Source organism: Neopelma chrysocephalum, unplaced genomic scaffold (assembly GCF_003984885.1).
Source record: "Neopelma chrysocephalum unplaced genomic scaffold, ASM398488v2 Primary Assembly neopelma1_22, whole genome shotgun sequence".
In the NCBI taxonomy this organism is placed as follows: Eukaryota; Metazoa; Chordata; class Aves; order Passeriformes; family Pipridae; genus Neopelma; species Neopelma chrysocephalum.
Window position 1 is genome coordinate 24,183,042 of NW_020897689.1, and position 21,282 is coordinate 24,204,323.

A 21,282-nucleotide genomic window follows, 5' to 3' on the forward strand; every position below is an offset into this window, starting at 1 on the left:
GAGAGATGGAATAATTTTACATACTGGTGGAAAAAGTATGAGCTTGTCAAGTTTTTTTAAAACTTTTATTTATTTTTTTAGAAAATGAATAAACTCTGCATGGTAGAGTGTACAGTATATAATTTCAAAACAGAACAAGTGATATGGAATGGATTATTTTCCCAAACTATTTAAGGTTGAACCTAAAATCATTTGTAAATCAACACTCGTTGCCATGTAAGACAAAGGAAAACAATCAACACGTTTTTTGTTTGGTACAGATTTTCTCTACCACTTCAGCCTGAATTTTCCCAGGGTTGGGGAGAAACAGGGGGCAAATCCTGCCCATTGTCCTAATCATAATTGTACTGACCAAGCTTTGTGCTCTGAGATCTAGCATCATATGGCTTTATATACGTTCCTAAGTGAACAGTGCAACATCATCACCATCTTAAGTGTTTATTCCACATTCAAACTGTAACTGAACATCACTCTGAAACACTTTTCCACCCCCAAAACAACAATAACAATAATGAAAAGCAGAAAGTCTCCAGCAATCAGATTTCCTCCCAGAAATCTGTGTAAACTGTAGATCAGGGTTGGGTAGCAGCACAGAAGACAAAAGATGTGACAGCATGATTCAATAGCGTCTCTAAAGACTACTGTAAGACTGTCATTCTTTAGTCTGCATCTTGCAATCACAATTTTCTTTTTCCCTGCAATGCTATAAAGCAATATAAGAAAAAAATGAGACTCAAAAGCAAAAGGTAGAAGCCTTTACAGAAAAGTAAAGCTTCTGCTTAACTTTGAGTAGTTGCTATTAGAAACAGATCTCTGCAATCAGAAACAAATCTTGAACATATATACACAATTTCGGTGGAAGGGGATACAGCCAAGGATGGAAGCCCTCCTAGCAGGCCCACAGACTGTTTTGGCTTGTAGGTCAACACTACACTGCCTTTTTGGTCTGAATAATCTGCCAGGGCAGCTGTGTAGGCTCCAGGCGTGCTCCAGGCTCTCAGCTCCTCTGTTCCTTGGCTGTGTGGGGGCCAGGAGAAGGAGGAGGAGGAGGAGGGAGTAAGAGTGCTGTCAAGGGCCCCCCTCCCCTCACTTTGCAGCTGGCCAAGTGATGCGTGGGTTGCAGCGACATGGGGCATTACACTGGGAAGGTTTAAGTGCACACTTTTCTCTTTATCCGTCCTCCCCAATCCTGTTGGAATGTATCTATATCAGTAATCAGATAAGTATTAATAATAACTGTAAGATAGCATAGTCACTCTCCCCTATAAAATGGGGGGAGAGCAACAGCATCAAACAAATTCCCATTTGTCCTGACATGTGCAACCTTTCCAGATCCTGTACAGCAATCACATACAGGCTTTTTTTTTTAATAATAGGATTTAAAGGAATCAAAGTTGGTAAAGAAACTGGATGTGTCCTGGCCTAACTGAAGGAAATAATAAAACTGATTTAAGTAAGAGCAAAAGAAAGTAAGCATTAGTGTGTTTACATCCTCTGGTATGTCCCACTTCTCTACATTCTTCTCACAAGCCCTTTCTGTACTCTGAGCAAGCACCCTCAAACTTAGAGAGGTAAGGCTTCAGCTAAAATCTCACAGCTGAGATCATTATTTTATATAATTACCACAAATGTAATAATTTGATTTTAGTGGGTCCATGTGGGGCATGTTAGGGCAAGGCTTGTTAAGTGAACCAGCACAGGAGAAGATTAGATAGGGGTGTAATCCCACATGATAACAGCAATTGAACAATGTCTGTAAGCATGGCACTAGCTTAGTGTGTTTGTAGCATCGGGAGCTTGGATGAAGCCCTCAAGTGTCCAGTCAGAACCAGGGAAGCTGCAAGAAGTTTTACTGTAAAACTCCAGTACTGAAATATCTAAAGGAACTGCATCTCAAACTTCAATGGGCACAGATTTTAGGTTTTGCACAGTCAATTCTAATTAAAAACCCAAAACTTTAACGGCTGATGCCCCTGCTGTTGGAGCCTTAAGACACCTGTTATACTGCTGAGCCCTACTCTTTTTTTTTTTTAATAAAACACTGTTTTAAGATAGAGCACAATAAATGTGCTTATTACGCACTCTAACATAGAGCACAGAAATACAACACTACAGAGTGCAAGTCTAACCATCTCCACAGTGGGAAAAGTGCGAAGGTTAAAAATATGCATGTGGCTTAACACAAGATATTTTTAAAAAACATGACATGGAAATCTTATACTAATGCTTCCATCTTTACCACAAACATGATTGAAAACTTAAGGTCAGTTGCTGATCCTTCTCTCGCAGTAGTAGTAGTGTAATGCTTTCAAAGGTACAATATTGGAAAGATCAGAGAATAAAAAAACCAAGTGTCCAAAAATGATCCCATTTACCACTTTTCCAGTAGTTATGTTTTTCAAGAAGTAAATGTGTAAGGTCACCTTGATCTTCACCATCAGTAACTGATACACTTGGAAACAGCTAAGCCAACCACCTGGACTGAGATCAGTTTGGTGTCGCACACGCACACACACACAGATACACACACAAACACCCCACAGGAAAAAGTGCACTTTCAATTGCTGATACAAAAATAGATTGGCACATTCTTTTTGACACAGTGAAGATATCTTCTAAAAGCTTTTTCACTTCAAGAAGTCCTCTTGGAATTTGCAGCAGGTCTGTAGAAAAAGCGCTATGAGAATGCACTCAGTGGGCTTCCAGGGTTTGTGTGATGCAGAGAGGGGTGGTCATGGAGGCTGCCCTTCTAAATTTTGCCTACTTTTATAGCTGTAGTCCCTACAGGTAGGGTCAGTCACCACTCAGTTTCAGCATTTGAACCATTTACCAACAGCTCAGTTTTCACTTGCTTTGAGAAAGCAATGATACGTAAATTCATCAAAGCTGAGAGTCTTACGCTGATGCAGTGTTTCCTATATGTTGCCGGAAAAACTGTTTTGGGGAGAGAGAGAGAGAGTGAACTGTAAGGAGTCTGATTTTGCATTTCCAGTAGTAACTGCGGCTCAGGAGAGCCAAGCTGGAACAGTCGGTAGCCCCTTCCCCGCAGGGCAGCCAGCGCTAGGAGTTCTGCACCAAGCGTCTGTAGTGAGGCATCACTTCGTGCTCAGGAAGGTGGAGAGCAAACTCCAAGGCCACCAGCACTGGGAACTCGAAGGCAATCAGCTCTCGCCTGTTCAGCCGGAACTTCTCTTCCAGTTTCTGCAACCACAGCCGAGGAAGAAAAATAAATTAAACAAAATGAATGAGGATTTGCCTTTCTAGTGCTTTTCAAAACATACATGCTGCTGTCATTAAACTTCTGTCCTGATCGACTTGCATAGCTCTAGGTTTAGCAACTCCGAGCAGGGTGAACTGGATGTACTGATTCCCTACTGTGAAGGTGAACTCACAAAGCTCAGCCAACCATGCTATTTCTGACACATTTGTCATTTCACTCATTCCACTGCCAGAAGATACGTCTTCTAATGATCACAGTGATTACCACTGCAGGAACAGGAAACTCCTGGCTTCATGCAAACATCGAAATCACTTGTGTAATGGAAGGCATGCATCTTGTAACTGTCCACAAATTTCCTGCGTTACTTGAAATCACCAATTTCCTTTTCAACATTAGACTGTGCTACAACACCCTATTGGGGACATTATTTTTAGCCACAATTAAATACGCTTGATTTTAATACCTCAGAGGCAGGAGGTGTCATCTGCAACAACCATAAGAACAGTGAGTAATAGAAACTACTATCCTCAAGGGGGATGAGATGGGTTTTATAGTGGGTTTTCTGCTGTAATGTACTAAACCTCCCATCTGCTCTGCTGTATTTGTTGGATTTGGATGCTACAAGTAGGCAACTGGCTATTCAGGGATATTTCCACCCCTCATCCTCTTCTTATGATCTCTGTGGCTTGCTACTTTTCTGTCCACTGAGCCTACTCAAAAGCTCAATGTGTCTTATGGGTGGACCAATGTTTCAGGATAGCAAGAGAAGCCAGATTCTTCCAACTCCCACTGGCTTGGGGTTTTTTGCTGGTTATTCAGAGGACTTTCTAACAAGCTGATTGTTGACTCAGCTCTGTGACTGTGGGAGAATGGCATGAGTCCAGTCCTGTCCCCCATCCAAGTTCTCATGTATCTTCCATTAAGTGAGCTGGTTGTGGCCACATACCCAGCTACCTGCCTAATTTTCCGTAGCACTAAATCAGATCAGTATCTCAGTGCTTCCAAAGGGTTATGGAATAACACTCCCCCATGTTAAGTCTTTCATATAGAGTAGGTGGAAGACCTACTCTACAAAAAACCCCCACCTTACCGCACAAAAAGCAGCTGGAATGAGATGTCCCAGTGGGAACACCTCTTTATGTTTTTTTGCCCAAAAGCTGAATGTGATGAAAGAAATACAGATGTCTACTAAACACCATCTGAAATGAGTATCTGCATTTACCTCTCAAAGGAGAGTCCTTACTGACACTCTTGAAAACATAATTAAAAGCAAAATGAATTTCCCAAGGGTTCACTTTTGACTTCTATTGACAGAACAGTGGTCAGATACCTCTCAGACCTCACAGAATCTGACACCAGGGCCTTCTATCACATCTAACAAGCTTCCCATGCCTCTGCAGTGACAATGGTCACTACTACTGCCACAAAAACATGTAACAAAAAATACATTTAGCTGGCCGTACATCAGGAACCCTAAAGGAGAGCAAGTCCACTGGCAAGCAGGCTTGCATAGACCACACTTGGCACTTCATGTAGAAGGAACATTGGAAACCTATGGATACGTACATCTATAAGATGCTTGACTTCATGTTTTCTGAGGTCACTGCCAATTTTGGCTGCTAAAAGAACACAAGCTCCAGCACAAAGCTTTCTATTCTGCTTGTTCAGCTTCCCCTTGAGAGCGAGCTTCTCAAAGTAGACAAAGGCCATGGCCACTGTGGGCTCTTCAAAACCACATTCTTCTTGAGCAAGCTTGCGCATTTCTCTCTTCAAGCTGAGTAAAGAGACCAGACAAGTATGATGTGAACTGAGTTTTAAAGCGTTTCTCATTTCACCCTGTCATCTTTTCAGAGATTCCTGCTTAGTCAAATGGAGGGGAAAATAATAATTTACTGGGCAGATATCTTTATGCTCTCTTTAGTGGGCTCATTTCATGGCACATTTTGATCTCACCATCTCACCCTTCCCCTCCACTAGACAAGTAACTGAAAAGCTTTGACATTTTTAGTTACAATATTGCATCAGAGGTCTTGTGCTGCATACAATTTGTTTAGTAACAACAGCTTTCTTACTGGTGCTCTATATGCAGCTTTGCTGCTGGTTATGGTTGGTCAAATACAAACTGACAGTCTTTCCATGTACTGCAGCATTGTCTGGTTACAGAGCAACATGGCTCAGTTTCCTTCTGGCCACTAAGGTCAAAGGAAATGATCATTACTTCAGTGGAGCAGTATGCCTACCCTGCTACACTGGAAACAGATGAAATATTACAACTTTGCTGTGAAGCTGTCCACTCGTTTTGCTTCTGACCATGCTTTCTCCACAAGGCACAAAAGTCAGCATTTCTCTTTCCTCAGTCTCTTTTAAGCTAAGTGCCATAAGCATAGAGACTCTGTCGTATTATTTTTCTGGGTATTTTAGTATAGTGCATGCCCAGCTCTCATCCCCATCCCTTAGATTTCACACTTGACACCTGACTGGTGCACGTTTGTACATTCCTCTAGCCTGTTTACTCAGCCCACTGACGAAAGCAATCATCTGACTTACTCTGCACCTCTGCTGGTCACTGCTCCTGGAAGATCTATCAGTGCTGTGCTTCCCCTCATGTACAGCAGGAATTGCACTGAAATGTGAGACAGCTGCATCACGTTGCAGCCTTATTGAGCTTTGCAACATACCTTCTTATTTTACTGAGGGTTAGCTTGATGTGAGGGAACTTCTCCTTAAAGGTCTCATTCATGTCCTTCTTGAGATCTGATGGCTTCACGTAGTCTATGACTGTGGTCTGAAATACATGTCAAAAGAGAATTACTCTTTTAGTTTGTAAAAAACAAGATTGCTCCATTCCCAGAAGCAAGGAATACCAAACAAGTGCCAGTCAGGCCCGATGCTTTCAGGAGATAGGAAAATAAGGTCTGAATTAAGGCAACAATTTGTGACTGCTCCATCAAAACAAGTGACCTTCAGCACAATTCTTGAACAATACACACCTCATTAGCATCCTTGAAGTATTACTAAGAATGAGTTTAAGATAAATGTGGGTGGAGGAAACCTACCTGAAAAGTCTTGAGAAACAAAAAAAAATCATCACAATAACTGTTTGGATGACCACATTTGGTGTGCATATCTCCATGAGGTTCTGAGATATATTAAGTTTCTCTGAAATTGATTCTTCAAAGAAAATGCTGGTACAAATTCTTGACTGCCATAGCACACATTTGTGATAAAATAGGTAATTAGCCCACGTGGCTAAGGTCACTTCAGTGGAGTGCAAGACAGTAATGCTGTTGTTAATTAGACAGTGGGCAAAAGAGTTAGGACAACATTCAAAGTGTACAACCTATTTCTTTTGAGCTTCCTATTCCTTTTTGTTACAACCTAAGGAATCTCCCCATGTTGCAGAGGGTTCTCCAGACCAATACTGCAATGCCAGTGCCCTCATCTATGGTGATCAATGCTTCTGTTGTTCCCTCAGTCTTTGTTTGGGTAGCATTTTGCCCAAATCCTCTGTCACCATTCACCTGGCCAAAATCTATCAGCTGAACAACAAACCAACCTTTATTTTGGGAATGTGTCAATTATCTTCTGGGCTTTGGCAGTTCTGCCCCTTGGACAGAAGCAGAGAAGAGCCCTAGCTTGGGCAGCTGGGGGACAGCATCCAGCTCCCTGCCAGTTTCAAGCGTAGGCAGTGAGAGAGCAGCAGTGTGCAGTGCCATGAATTCTCCTGCTAGTATAATAATAGTTTCTTTCTAATTTCTGGTTTTTATTAACTTGTATTATGGCAAAGGGCTGCTAACACCAAACAACAAGAGGTGGAAAGAGGCATGCAAAACTCTTGCTGCATGTTATGCCTTTATAGAACATGGAGCTTTGCTGTAACATATCCTCATGGGAATCTAAATCAGCCAAACAGACTGACTGTATATGTTTTCATTTTTTTTCATAAATATCCATATACTTTACCCATAGTATATGGAAGGGGTGGCGGAGGAGCGTGCCACAGCTCTAGATAGAAAGCAGACAATTCCTTTTATCCAGTCATGTTGTTCTCTGGTTCCAAAATAAGCATGAAGGGGAGTAAAACATACCTCACTTTTCCTGCACTTTATTTAGGAGCTATGGTACTAAAATAATGGAGAATTATAGGAATTTAAAAGAAAGCAGAGCATGTGTTTCCCCTGAATAGCACACAGCAGTATCTGTGTAAACATACTGCAATAGGAAAAAACCAGCTTCTTGGCATGGGGTGTTGTTATGGTCATATACATGTTTTAAAATGTGGGCCATTCTGCTATCTGATTTGCAGTGTTAGAAGCATCATCTGTCAGATAAATTGCTCCCCACTAGGTCCTGCCAGATAATTCTCCTGGGCACGTCACACACAACAGTTGCCTAAAGTTGTTTTAAGTATAAATGCTTGTGTGAGCCCCCTCCAACACACTGAGGTGTTAAGCACTAGTCCAAATTTTGCTCAGTAAAGGGAATAATTTATTAAGGAAATTCAGTGCTGTTAAGGAAAGCTGCCCCTTATAGGAAATCATGAAATAGGAGAAAGCCACGTTTCAGCTACCCCTGCTGCTCTGCATGTGTATGGATGAACTTGAGCGCATGTTTGGACAGACAGTGAAGTGCCATTGAGGTTAGAAATTCATATGCAGCCTTGATGCTCAGGCAGGCAATTTGCTACCACACTTGAATAAAACAAAGAGAGGAAAAGACAGGGAGGAGAAACTTTGTCCCTCCTGGGATTGGTAGTCAAGGCTTCAATGGAAAATGTGGGCCTGCCCGGTTTTAATCCTGCTTAGGTTGGAAGGATGTATGCACGCACTGTGGTCCTTCACTGCAGAGAGTTTCTCACGTGCTTCATCTCGCTTGGCAGGGCTCAGCCCTCTGAAGCAGAAGAATTAAGATCTTACCAACACCTCCTTTCCTTTCTTTCTCTGGAACATCACTGCCTGCCTGCCTGCCTGCTCCTCAGCATTGTTGTCAAAGGATCATCAGGAAGCTGGGTGCTTCTGATGTACAGATATGCTGGGAATTCTATGTGTTAAGAGAGTTCCTCTTGGTACTGCTACAAGAGGGCACTGAAACAAGCCACATATAATTCAGACTGGTGCCATCTGCTACTCGAGGTACAGCAACATCAGTCCATGTTGCTCTTGCTTACAGAGTCAAGAGAAACTAAGCACATACAGGTTACACACTATTAAATCCAAAGATGATGTCAGTTACTACCAGACAACTTTTTGGTTGTCTTGGGCAATCCTAGAAACAGTGAGCTCAGTGTTACTGTGCAAAGCTACCTGATAGCTTATTTCATGCTTCACTACAAACCTAAATGCCCATTGTTTGTTCTTCATTACCACGGAGCTCCCGAGCTCTGTAGTTTCATCTTAATTATCTCCCTCAAAGTGATCATGTGTTTTTCTGGAAGACTTGTCTTTGGCTCTCTCCAGGTTATCTTCTTCTCTTGCCCAGAAGGAGAATGCAACACACAGGAACCTCACCTGCATGACAAAAACCACTTCTCAGCAGAAAGGGCACAGCAGCAGAGGGAGGGCCTATCCATCCTCCAGGCTCAGCTGACGGGCTGCACAGAAGTTATGCCAGACAGCAAGTTGCCAGGGTTACCCCAGCTCTGGGGGCGATTGTGCAGAGGGGGGGAGTGAGCCCCACAGCAGCAGCAGCAGCCCCCTGGGGTGCACCTTTCCCTGTGGCTGCTCTGCAGGCACCAACTTGTTTTACCTGGGACTTCTCTAGACTGTGGGAGATTTGCCAGAATTCAGCTAAATTCTCTTTAGAAGGAGAAAAGCTCTTTTAAAAATTTTCATTTAAAGCAAAGCACTCAGACGCTGGAGACTAAGCAGACAGCTTAAAACTGAAAATGGTAAAGAAGTACAGCTATTTTTAAACACATAGATTTGCCAGTTTTGTCCTGTTGATAAGAATCTCCCCCCTCCAACTCTGAATACTGCTGCTTCCTGCAAGACAACAGTCTCTACGACATAAATCACAATAATGAAATCCAGATGAAAGCTGGTGTGTGCTGGTTTTGATTCATGTAACAGGATAATGGCAACATGTTTGAACACACTGGCTCTAAGGCAACTGTCTCGCCTTGTCAATGCCATGCTGGAGAACCCAGCTAACTGCCCTTATTCTCGACAAAAGGATTTGTGCAAGTTCTTTTTTTTTCCCCCTTTGATTTTTTTTTCCTTCGTAGCTGCTGCAGAAGCTGGGCTTTGAGCAATAATGGGTTGCTGCTTGCCCAGCTGGTGCCTATAGAAATGCATCCTATGCATGCGGGACCCTGCTCACCAGAGAGGCAGGCAGCAAAAAACACCTAAAGAGTATAGTTGAGAGGTAATTTAAAAGCCATGCTGAATCAGCATCTGTTGAGTGATCAAATCAGTTATCTCCTAAAACTGTTTCTGACCAGGCACCTGAGCACCCCTCTTGCTGTTCACGCTCTGGCTGGGGCACAGCACTCACAAGTCTACAGAGAAATCCCAATCCCCAATCGGGCTTTAAGCCCAGGCCACCTCATGCATCCCACAAATGGCTTGGCACTGAGCAGCAACCCCTTGCTGCTGCCCTTGCCCATGAAGAATGAAGCAGAGGAAACCTCTGGGATGGCCCAGTGACCTACAAAAACCAGCTGAGATCTAACAAGGGAGGGCTTAGACCCAACGTTATCCTTCTCTGCCTTCTCTCTGCTCAGCATTTACACTTCTCTGTTTTTAGGTCATGTTGTTGCACTTGAGTTGCCTGCCTAAACAAAGGTCCCAGGTGGAGGAGAATACATGACTGTCTGTTATGTATACCAGGACAAGTCTGGTATTGCCTGTCGGAGCACTGTTCAACACTGATGTTCCAAATTTTGTGAAGGGTTTGCAAATAGTTCCCTAAAAGGAGCACAGCTTCTTTTTTTTTTTATCCAAACATACTTTCTTATACATAATATTATTCCCTACCAGGCAAGCACTCTGTACTCTCAAAGCTGTCAGACACAAGAGCAAGGCACTGGGAACTACCAAACTGTCTCTCTCATACTGTAATCTCCAATGTTTCTAACTTCTGTCATCCACAACCGTCTGTCTTGTTTCTCACAGCTTATTTGCACGAAACACACTTTGGTTCAGTATTCAGCAATACTCCTTCGTGGGCTCTGTTCACATTCTCTGTATACAAATCTCTGTATGTATATTTTAGTTTGGTGATGGAAATTGCACTAGACTAATGAAAATCTTGATATATGGTAGCTGACAGATGCCTGGACAGCATGATGAACGCTTCAGCCCAAGTCTGTACTCTGCACGCTTTTTGCATGGCTGGCAGTTTTGAACTTGGAGCTTCGCCTGTGTGTTATTCACAAGCATTTTCAAGCAGCTGCTTTCTCATAGGAAAGCTGTATATATAGTTTCATAAATATGAGAGGAGAGAGGATGCCTGAAATGGCTGGAAAGACTGGCAGGATGAAATATTGTGGAAAATAAATCCTACTTTGGCACACAACCAGTAAAAGATGATCTAGCCTTGGATGCCTCTACCTCCTGCTTAAGAAGGATAAAACCAGAATAAAATAGGTGAATAAAATGAAAGATATATGACAGGCTATCTTCAGCTGTCGGCACTGTGTACCCCTGATAAATCTACTCTACTGAGAACAGACAGAAGACTGATACCTGAAACAGACTTTTAGTAGGTCAGTGGTAACTTCTCTGCCAAACAAGAAGTGAAAAGAAGTCAATGACTTCTTTTGGTTAACGAACACCATAGATGACCAGCTATGTACCTATTAACTGCCAGTAACCTAATTCATACACTTATTGCTGAAGATGCATAAATATGGGAAATCCTGATAGAGCAGAGGCTTAAAACTGAGATGGAAAATGGGACAGATTGCTTATTATAATTAAAAGATAGACTAAAATAAGATGTTTCTATTGTCAGAAAGTTATTAACATTCAAGGATCTTAAACTGAAAGATTTCAAATTTCACAAAGCAAATAATCTCAAAACTGCCTCTTTGAAATTAAGTACGTGAAAGGATGCCAGTTTATTTTATATTGTTAACACACTGGAATTACTCTCAATTAATACAGTGTGTCATTGTTACAAAATAGTTGTTTATTGGAGTCTCAGACAAATATAGCATCAAATGCATAGAGCACAGGGTTTAAATATTATTATCTACCACCTCTGCAATACTCTGCTCCCTGATACTTTTGGGTACAAGGTCAGCAGCTGATAAAAAAGCAGTCTGGAGATACTTAATTTACAGCTATGGAAGCGGCTCGAAGAATAGGGTGACAGCACCAAAGGACATTGGCAGTAGTGGAGTCCTCCTGACCTTGATGCTCCTTGTGAGAGACAGAATGGGGGAGTGAGAGACCAAATGCATTATGTCATCATGCAGGGCTTTTGTTAGACCAAATGGCCAGGAGAGCAAGCAGTTCTAATTTTAAAATCACACTAGAGGACTAATATTTAATAACACAGCCCGGCTGTGCTTGATGCTAGTGCAGTACCTAGCAAATGCAGACTGACAGACAGCACTGCAGACTTCCGTGACATGCTTTTTTTATAAGTGGTGTAGGGATGTCAATTTATTTTTATATAATTAAAACAATACACTGAAATTGTAGTTCAGTATCCAAACCTAGTTCCACATCTATCCCATGGGCACAGATAGATGGATATTTCAGGGATGGTATTACAGAATGATCACTCAAAGTCAAGGTACAACTCATCTGGGCTTTTCTTCTTTTGCTGCAAGTTTTGCAGTGCACACTGGCCAGTTGACATGCTCCTGTGTTTCTGTGTTACCAACAAAAGCAGGACTGTGGAGTCAGCCTCATGGCTGTTGACAGTGAGTTTTCTACTTCTGCACAGGAGTTTCTGCTGGAAAGAATGTAGGGAGACCAGGGAGACATTGATGATTCTGTACGTTTCCTAGTCAACATGATATTCTAGGAAAGAAATTACTGCTCTGTTTGGTAGATAAAGTTCCTATTCTAGAGAGATTTAAGGATCTGAAAGAATTCCTGTTTTAGCAGTGTCAGCCAGGAAGACATCTGTTAACCAGGACATGATGCTTCCCTCCTCCCCCCCACCCCTCAGAATGAAATTTTTCTACCTCTTACTATTTATATTGTGGCAGACATTACAGACTCTCCTACAAAGACAATACAAAATTAAATAATATCTCCAGTGTACACCAGAGTTTAAATACAACTAATACAATTAATAGAAGCTGTAGAGTTTGTGTTGGGAAATGAAGAATGCTTTTAGAATTGTCCCCTGACAGGGAATTTGTGGGTATTACTTTTAGAAATGCGACAGGGAAGTGTATACATTTTCAAGCCAGGAACTTCACTACAAAAAAAAAAAAAAAAAGACCAAACTGTAAGCACTTCTTCCCCACAGCTATCTTCAAGGAGGAAGCTCAGCTCCTCCTTGAAAACAGCTGAGGACTTACAGTTAAAGCTCCTCTGCAAGTCAGGACTAGTTCAGCTCAGTAAAATTAAAAGACTATGAAGTCAATATCAGTGATGATAAACTCGGGCTCCACAAAAATGGAGCACATTGAGCGCCAGTTGCACAAATTTCTGAGTAAAATCCACACTGGACCACACATTTTGTCCATCTTATGCCTCAGGATAAAGCCTGCAGTGTTTACTGATGCAGCATTCACATAGACCTCAACAGAGCTTTCCCAGCGGAGAAATCCTGGCCTGCAAAGCAGGAGCCAGGCTCAGGGGAGTAATAACAGTGCGTGTAGCTCTATCCCGCAGTCAGTGCCGCAGCCCAGCATCCACTGCTCTCGCACACCTTCCCCCCATTAATTGCTCTGACATCCATAAGGAGGGGTGAGGGGAGTATCTACAAGCTTGCAGCTGTCAAGCATTAATGCTAAATCCTGGCCAAGTAACAAAACTTTAATTACAAGCTGCAGCTCTCCACGAATAACAAAATGTTGGGTGCTGACATCAGAGACGCCCTCAGCTGCTCCGGGGCTTGAGAGAGGCAGTAATTACAGCTGTGTTCCGCTCGGGACCAGAGGCTGCTCTCAGTTTCTGTTCAGCAGCTCTACAGCTCTGCGGTCATTTGGCTGAATTCTGTCACTACCACAGTGGCTGTGCACAGTCAGGAAAAAACCACAGGTTTCTCGATGGCCCCAGACTGCAATTTGCTTTAATTGCGGCATACGCCGATTTTTATATTTGGGGAAGAAAATGACTCGAAATTGCTGCTAACACTGATGTGAACTGCAGGGGGAGGGAATGCCAGTTGAGTCAGGAAAGTCTAAAATGGATGTAAGTCTCCTACGTAGCCAATATGGCCTTACATTCACCAGCTCTATGCACAAGTCCTCCTTGCCCGAGTTGAAAAATCCCATTTACCTGCAAACTCCCAGGACACTCCTGCACTACCTTTTCTCCCTTTTCTTGGCTGAAGAAAACACCAGCTGCTCGAGAAATCTTTCAGCTGAACACTGAAGAACAACACCCACTTTTTAGCTTCTTGCAAAGCTGTGAAGATTTCGCCACAGGCAGGCGAAATCCTAGAACAAGAGAGCTCTTCCGCACATTCCTGTGATTCCCACTAACAAAAGAAACACCTCACTTAATGTCCTTCAGCCCTTTTTTAGATTAGTGCCTGCCTTCAGAGAGGGAGATGGGAGTGCACAGACCCTCAGGCAGTGCTGCAGAAGTGATGTCTGGAAGGCAAATTCAGGCAATGCCCCCTCCCCAGAATGTCAAAGAAGACATTTTTCCAGACACAGAAGTAATTAACACCTAGAGAAAAAGACAAAGCAGGGAGATCTCTGTCCATGCAGATATATTCTAGATAAACAATGACATTGATTTTAACAATTGCCCTGGAAGTCCATTTTTCACCTTTAAAGTATTTAATCATACCTCTGTCACAATAAAAATTCCCTGTCAGCTCCAGTTTGCAATAAAAATACAAATATAGACCTCAAAATACTGTAGTCAACCAGCAAATGGAGAAGAAGGATATTGAACAACCACTCCTGGGTGGAGACCTCCCCTGCAGGATGCTATCCTGGCTGCCCTATTTTGACTCACCCAACCACCTCCATCACAACACCAAGTTGAAAAGGGATCAAAGATCCCAGGTGATCCTACAGGACTCCTACTGCCTGGTGCACATTAGCAGCTTGAGGAAGGTCAGAAACACAACTATGACTGCTAGAGCTATGTTCACTTTGGATGTTGGCTAACAATGTCTCCCTCTTTGAGGGTAGACAGCTGCCTATGTATGACAGTAACCACATCAAAACCTGACAAATATTTTCCCACACAGATGTAGCTGCCATAAAAGGTTGTCACTTTGTGGGTTGCCAGGCAAAAAATAACTTGCCAACCCTTAAAGGAAAACTGGCTGAAAGTAAGTAGAGGACATTCTGGACTTCCCATTTGAAAATCTAGCACAGCCTTGGAGCTCAATTAAGCCCCTGTGTACAACAGGTAGAACACTCCTGTACGCAAAGAGATAATCTTCAATCTACACGAAACACTTAAAATTCATTTTGAAGAAGGAGCACTCAAGAGCAAAATTTCCCCCAGGGTGGAGGGCAGATGAGAACATAGAAAGACTGTATCTTTACATACATTAGTAGTTTCTTAAATAATATCTTCTGCTCCAAGTTAAGCAAGAACATGGACAACACTTTAGATGTTGGTGTTTCAAATCAAATTTGTATGTAGATAAGAGCACTAGGTCAGTGCTTTGGGGAAAAAAACAAGAATCTTTTCTCTACTGCCTACTACTACTCCGGATAATCCAGACAGATACATGTTCACATGTGTATGACTGCACTGCATCTTGCAGCAGTCCTGCCAAAACAGCACACAGAAGTCTACAGGTGTGGTGCAACCAAGAAAAGGCTACAGAAGTGTCTCACCACAGAAAACACTGAGTTAGGGCACAGAGCAAGGAACAGTTATGTGTCTGTATCGTTAAGGGTTTGAATATAGTGAGAAATATAAAGGCTCTACTCGTAAGTGCTGCAATTAAAGGAAGGACTATCCCATGGTGAAATTAATACCTGGGAAAAAAAGCTGTTCGGAGGAGTGAATGATAAGCATCAAAACACAGCGCAGCTTCATGACTTCAGAGAAACCCCAATGGGCATCCTCCTATTTTGTAATAGAAGCCAATTCGAGGAAGTATAAATGTTCCTCTGAATGCGAGAGAATGAACGCATTGTTTGAACAAGCCTTTCATCTAAAGCGTTTATGAAATACAGTGGTAATAAAAGCGTTTACTTTTGTAATACCTCCACGAGTTTGTTTTAACATGTCCTGGTAAGTAACTGTCATTTAGAACAAAGCATTCCAAACAGCTGTTATTACTAGATTAAAAATAATAATAATCTTCTTAAAATACAGCCAAATGCAACCTCAACCTTCAAAGTTTTGTTACCAAAATTTATCTGTACACTAAATAACTTACCATATAGGAAGGAAATATTAAAACCCGCTTATGTTTGCCACATGGCCATTGGGGATCATCTAAAAGATTTGGGTCATATTCAACAAAGTCTCCCAGGTCACTACCTATAAAACAACAGTAAACATAAGAAAGGAATTCATTACATCAAGAAATCTCTAGACTTAACGGAAGTGGTAAACAAGTTTACAGATATTGCACAATACTGTCTTTGTTCAAGATTTTTGACAGAGATGAAAAATTGCTCTAAATCCTGAAAACTCTAAATATTTCTATACTAATGTGATTTGCAAAGATATAGAGGGTGTGCAGCTTTTGAATTACCTGGTAAATGTGAACTTAGGGCTTAGAGAACTGCAAAATTATATAAAGCTCCACAATGACTTTTATTCCTGGCAACAAGTTTTCATCTGTTTATGCAAATGTCTTGATTTGTTTCATTTATCATGCCAAAATATCTTAGGCATATAGTGCTTTGGCCTATGTTTTGTGTCCAGTTTTGTAAACACAGCCCATTCCAGCCTAATAAAGGTCACAAGTGGAATTTACATCTTCAGCTTATGACTACTGTGTTGCCACTGTAAATTTTCCATAGCAAAGGAAGGTAACAATAAGCCTGATGCAGGAGGAACAAATGATGGTGATGACAGGAGGAGGCACACTGAGTGCCGTCAGGGGCTGTCAATACGACCAACATGCTTGTTTATTTAACTTTCCATCACCCATAAGCAAGCTTTGCTAAACAAATACAGAATGAACTGTGTTCCACCCACGACATGAGACTTTATTTTGCTTAATTTAAGCTAAAAGTGGTACTAACACACGTGCCCATCCTTCACAATAACTGCCTATCATCAGTGTACCCATGGATATTAAAACAAGCTTCTTGAGAAGTTACCTGCATCAATGCTCCCCTGGGTGCTGTTAGCTCTTGCCAAAGAAAGGCTACGATGGCTTGCATTGCGAAATTGGGAGAAAGATGAGGTGGAATCTATCGTGTTTCTCCGAGTTCCCAGAGCATTGGTGGGAAATAGGAACTGTGTATAAGAAACCGTCTAAAAAAAGTCAGAATGGACAGACAGTTACTTTCAGCCCAGCTCGGCCGCAGTGGGATGCCTTTGGTGCATTCCAATTGGAAGCAAGAGAAGCCAAATTAATGGAGGATTTTCTGGATTTAGTAGTTAGGCACAGATGAATAAACACCAGTCACCTACATTTGCTTCAGTGCAGTCAGTTTATCCATGCAAAAAAATGCTTTTGCAAAGGCATTAATTCTTCAGCAAAACAAACACACACACACAAGCTCTAATACACTGGATTTACAAAATCCTGCTCAAGGGTCAGATTTAAAAATATGTCAATTTGGTCAGGTTTTTTTCAGTGGGCCTTCTCTGTAGCAGATTTCAGCAGCTTCTTTACTAACTATCATCATCTATATGGGTCCCTCAGCACACAGCTGCCAGAGGCAGACCACTTGGACGTTGCTAAACTTAAGCACTTTCTCTGCTATTTTTCTTCTTTAGGACTTCATCTGGTAGAATCTTATCGGTATAACAAGTGAGCTCCAGTTCACAGTAATGGTTGTAGGAGATCATTAACTACCCCCAAACATGGACTAAGTGTGAATGAGTGACTTGTGACGAAATTATTTTTAGAGTGCACTGATTCTCTGCTTGTACCCTTGGCCAGGAATAGGCTATGCCTTGCTTCTTGTCCACTTATTTTCCAAAAATAACATTGTATTGAAGAAAAAAAAAGAGTCTCAGACTCTAAAGTGGTTTATGAGGAGGTCAGAACAGGTATCAAATAAAACGTGAGCTTTCATTTATTTATAAGCAGACAGATTGCCCTCAAGAATTTACAGCCTGTGGTCTGGCCTGACACCTGGTTAGGTGAGCACACCATGTGTAGCAGCATTGACCTAGGACCTTTAAATGCATACATGACAGCAGACTGGGTAAACTGAACTGTAGAAAGTAAATCAAGCTTTCAGCAAGAAATGTTTTCTTTTATGATTAAAACTGTCTCTCCACTACATATTTCTTTAAAATGGATCACTTCCCTAAAGATTCATAATTGCTTATTCTATTTAAGTGAATGAACTCTTGGATTTTGAAAGACTCATCAGATTTCTGCTACTATTTTCCTGCTCTTTGGAAAAACATATTGTTAAGCAAAATTTTATTAAATACAATTGAAAGCAAACAGAATTACAGCTTACAACTCTTACCAGAAATTATTTTCAAACTCCTGACAATATACTTTGCAGTGATACCTCCTGCTAGAGCCAGGGGAAGGCTGTGTAATTCAGTAATGCTTTGGAGATTTAGATATTGCCAGAGGCAAATTTCTTCAAGGATGCAGAGTTGTTTGCATTGACAGCTTGGGCAGTCCTCATGAATTTTTGCTAAGCTTATTTACTGTTGCACATACTGCACTTTAACTACTGTGTTACACTGCTAGTTATAATTTATATTTCTGCTCATTATTAGTTAAGCCATTTTTTCCCCTATAACATAAAATTAAAGGGAGTAGGAACTGAAGCATCCCCACCTTCCCATCTGCTCCAAGCTCCACACCTTCAAGACCAATTATCTCTTTCAGACACACTCCAGTAGAATGGCACTGGCGTCCACCATCCAGCTTCATATCCCTGGGAAACAGAAACAAGAGCAGAAATACCTCTTAATACCCATGTCTGGTTCACTTTCCACTACCCAGTGCTGAAATAAGGTGCAGCATTAATCCAAACATGCCAATGCAAAGCACAGACCAGACAACTTTTCCTATAAAAGCACTTGTGTTGTCTAAAACATATTATAGAGAAAACCCCCACTTTGTTCCAGGTTGCAGCTCATACCCCACCTATGGTGCAGAGCAAGGTTCTCCATCATTAGGCACCTCTGACAGAACCTGTCACTGGGAAGGAACTGCAAGTCATAAACACTTCAAGTGAGATACAACAATTCAGCTTGAACATTTAACTGAACATTTAACAGCCATGTATCCAGCAGACAGATGCTCCCAGACCACATACCTCGCTCCCCTACACGAGACAAAGGTAATTTCCTGTGAAAGCCTCCATGAAAGCCTCTGGGAGGGATTCCTGCTCCTCCAAGCACAGGAGAGTGCCTAAAGCCCTCCTGCTGGAGGCTGCCAGGAGAAACCCACTTTTCCATCACCCTGGGATGGGAACTTGAAGGGACTAACCTACCCATCATCTTACACTTGGACATAAATGAGATGCCTGAGACAAGTAGGCTGTATCCCATGCTTTAGTCTCATGATTAAAATGTGAGCTGAGGTAAAAAAGACTGAGCAAATTTGTGCTCCACAAATGGCAGCTGCATACAACTCCAGACTATTTATCTTGCAATATTTTCCTGGCTGATTTCCGCTACGGTCCAAGTATGTGCTTAAAAATCTGTGTGGGAGAGATGCCGACACTGAGGCAGGGAGAAGCCCTGCAGGCTCTTCATCCAGTTGCAGGGCTGGGCTATCTCCTGCTGTGTCTCTGCACACCATCTTTCCTTGTCTTTCCAACCTACCACACATTTTATTTCCCTGAAACATGGCAATCCTGAGTCCCCAGTAAATCATGTACCCTACTGCTGGAAAAATCCAACACGTCTGTGCTGGAAAACATGCTTCAGGAAAAAAGGAAAAGACTGTATCAAGTTACTAATCCCAAAACAGTCCTCTTAGTTTCTTCACTAGAGTTCACTTAGCATAGTGTCATATTATCATTCTCATTTCCTGATATCATGTTACTGAGGGGCTGGACAAATAATTATATAAAAATAACCCTCTGTGAGAGTCACGGTATTAGCCTCTCCGTTCTTGCTCAGAAAGTGTTTAAGAGAAATATTTCTCATAGAGATAAATGCCAAATAGTAACCATTTCAGCAGGTGTTATCTGTGAAACAAATGCACAACCTGAAGAAGCCCCTGAACCCAAAAATGAAAGCAAGTATCTGAATAACCTGAAAGCAGAACAGTTTGGTTTCCTTCCATTCAAGACCTTACAGACACAGAGCAAGAAACAATGCTGTTACAACTTTGAAAACAAGTCACAGAGAAATTTTTCCATGCAATTATAGATAACTTTGTAATTCATCAAATGGAAATCCATCAACCTTTGAAGAGTCAGCACAACAGCTTTAAAAATTAAAGAGCAGTTGTGGGGACTGAAAAGAAATCAGTGCTCTGGAAGCAAGGAGCAGGGTTAGCTGGCATGTGCGAGCACACACAGGGATCATTCCTCAACATCAGCTGAAGATAGATGGACACTAATACCTCCATTTCTGTATATTTCTGATGTTTCTAAAGAAGACTCTCCTTTCAGGACCCTGTGAACAACATTGCAGTCATTTTCCCTCATCCTAGGTGTTTTGCAAAGGTTACTTGGGGTCTTCCCCTCCTCCGCATATGCTCTATATTTCTAGGTAGTATATGATTGCTTGTGTTGTAAAATGGAGTAATAAAATATTACTCTTTGGAGAGAAACGTGTCCATAAAACAGAGAATTAAACTTCCTCTCTTGAGGAAAATCAGCACCAAACAATGTGCAGTTTCTTATGAGCATGAAAATGGAAAGGCTCATCCTGGCTTATACACATCCTCCTCTCACTCATAAAAGACCTTGGTGAACATCTAATATGGAATTCCTATGCTATTTTACTGTATCCTTTTTGAGTTCCCTATCATGTGATCAACAGCAAGGTAGCCAAGTTTTTGCAGGACAGGCCTTGATTTTTTTTCCTCCCTCCTATTAAAGATAAAAGAGTTCACGGACCCCTCAGCAAAGCTCTTGCTGGGAGAGCAAGCCCAAGGGTTGCCACCCTGCTGTTGGGTAGAGCTCCAGCACAACTGCTTCCTCCCCACACCCCCAAAATCCCAAGAGCAACAGCTAGGAAAGACCTGGGGGATGACTTCACCTAGCCCTCTCCAAATGGCAAGTCGTGCCAAGGGATGAGTTGGGACGGTTGTTTGGGTACAGCCACCGCAGCAGTGTGGCCAGACACCGCCACCAAGTTCTTCAGGACACATGCACTCACATGGCACCACAGCCGAGGGGCCCCGAAAGGGAGGAGCATTTGGAAGATAGGCACCTCGTATAAAAACCAGCCAAGCTTTCACTGTGTTTGTTATTTAGATTACTGATGGGACTGAGGAATTGCACAAACCAAAATACAGTAGTAAACGGTGCTTAGAAAATGTAGAGTAGGAAAGATGGTCCTTGCCAAAGAGGTTTTAAAGGGAAGAAAACTTCCTTCCTCCTCTTCCTCAGTTTTGATTTTCCGGTTTTATTTCCAAAAGTGCTTTTTAACAAACTTTTCAAGGGATTTGAGCAGACACAGAAAAGCAAAAATAAATCACGGGAACTTTTACTACCTTCACTTTATTTGAGCAGGGAAAGCTTGAGGAAATGAGAGGATTTGGGATAACATTTCTTCAGGAGGCAAAAAACTAGATCCCAGTTGCTGTCAAAGTTTAGGGAGTTACTCTGATTAACATCAATATCAAGCTCTAGATATTCTATTCATGCATACCATTTCCAGAAAGCTTAGCAGTGTTAT

At 41.9% G+C, this 21,282-nt stretch overlaps 1 protein-coding gene across 1 annotated transcript in view; it reads right to left on the reverse strand.

Annotated features, from left to right (window-relative positions):
* Nucleotides 1–422: 422 nt before the first annotated feature.
* CABLES1 (Cdk5 and Abl enzyme substrate 1) overlaps nt 423–21,282 on the reverse strand; it is a 75,138-nt gene continuing 54,278 nt past the window's right edge. The window contains exons 6-11 of the mRNA XM_027675913.1: nt 18,257–18,356; nt 16,602–16,758; nt 15,707–15,810; nt 5,899–6,005; nt 4,787–4,994; nt 423–3,201 (exon numbers count right to left, since the gene is read on the reverse strand). Of these exons, the coding sequence (XP_027531714.1) occupies nt 3,061–3,201; nt 4,787–4,994; nt 5,899–6,005; nt 15,707–15,810; nt 16,602–16,758; nt 18,257–18,356 (817 nt within the window). The 3' untranslated portion in view covers nt 423–3,060. The remainder of the gene's footprint in view (nt 3,202–4,786; nt 4,995–5,898; nt 6,006–15,706; nt 15,811–16,601; nt 16,759–18,256; nt 18,357–21,282) is intronic.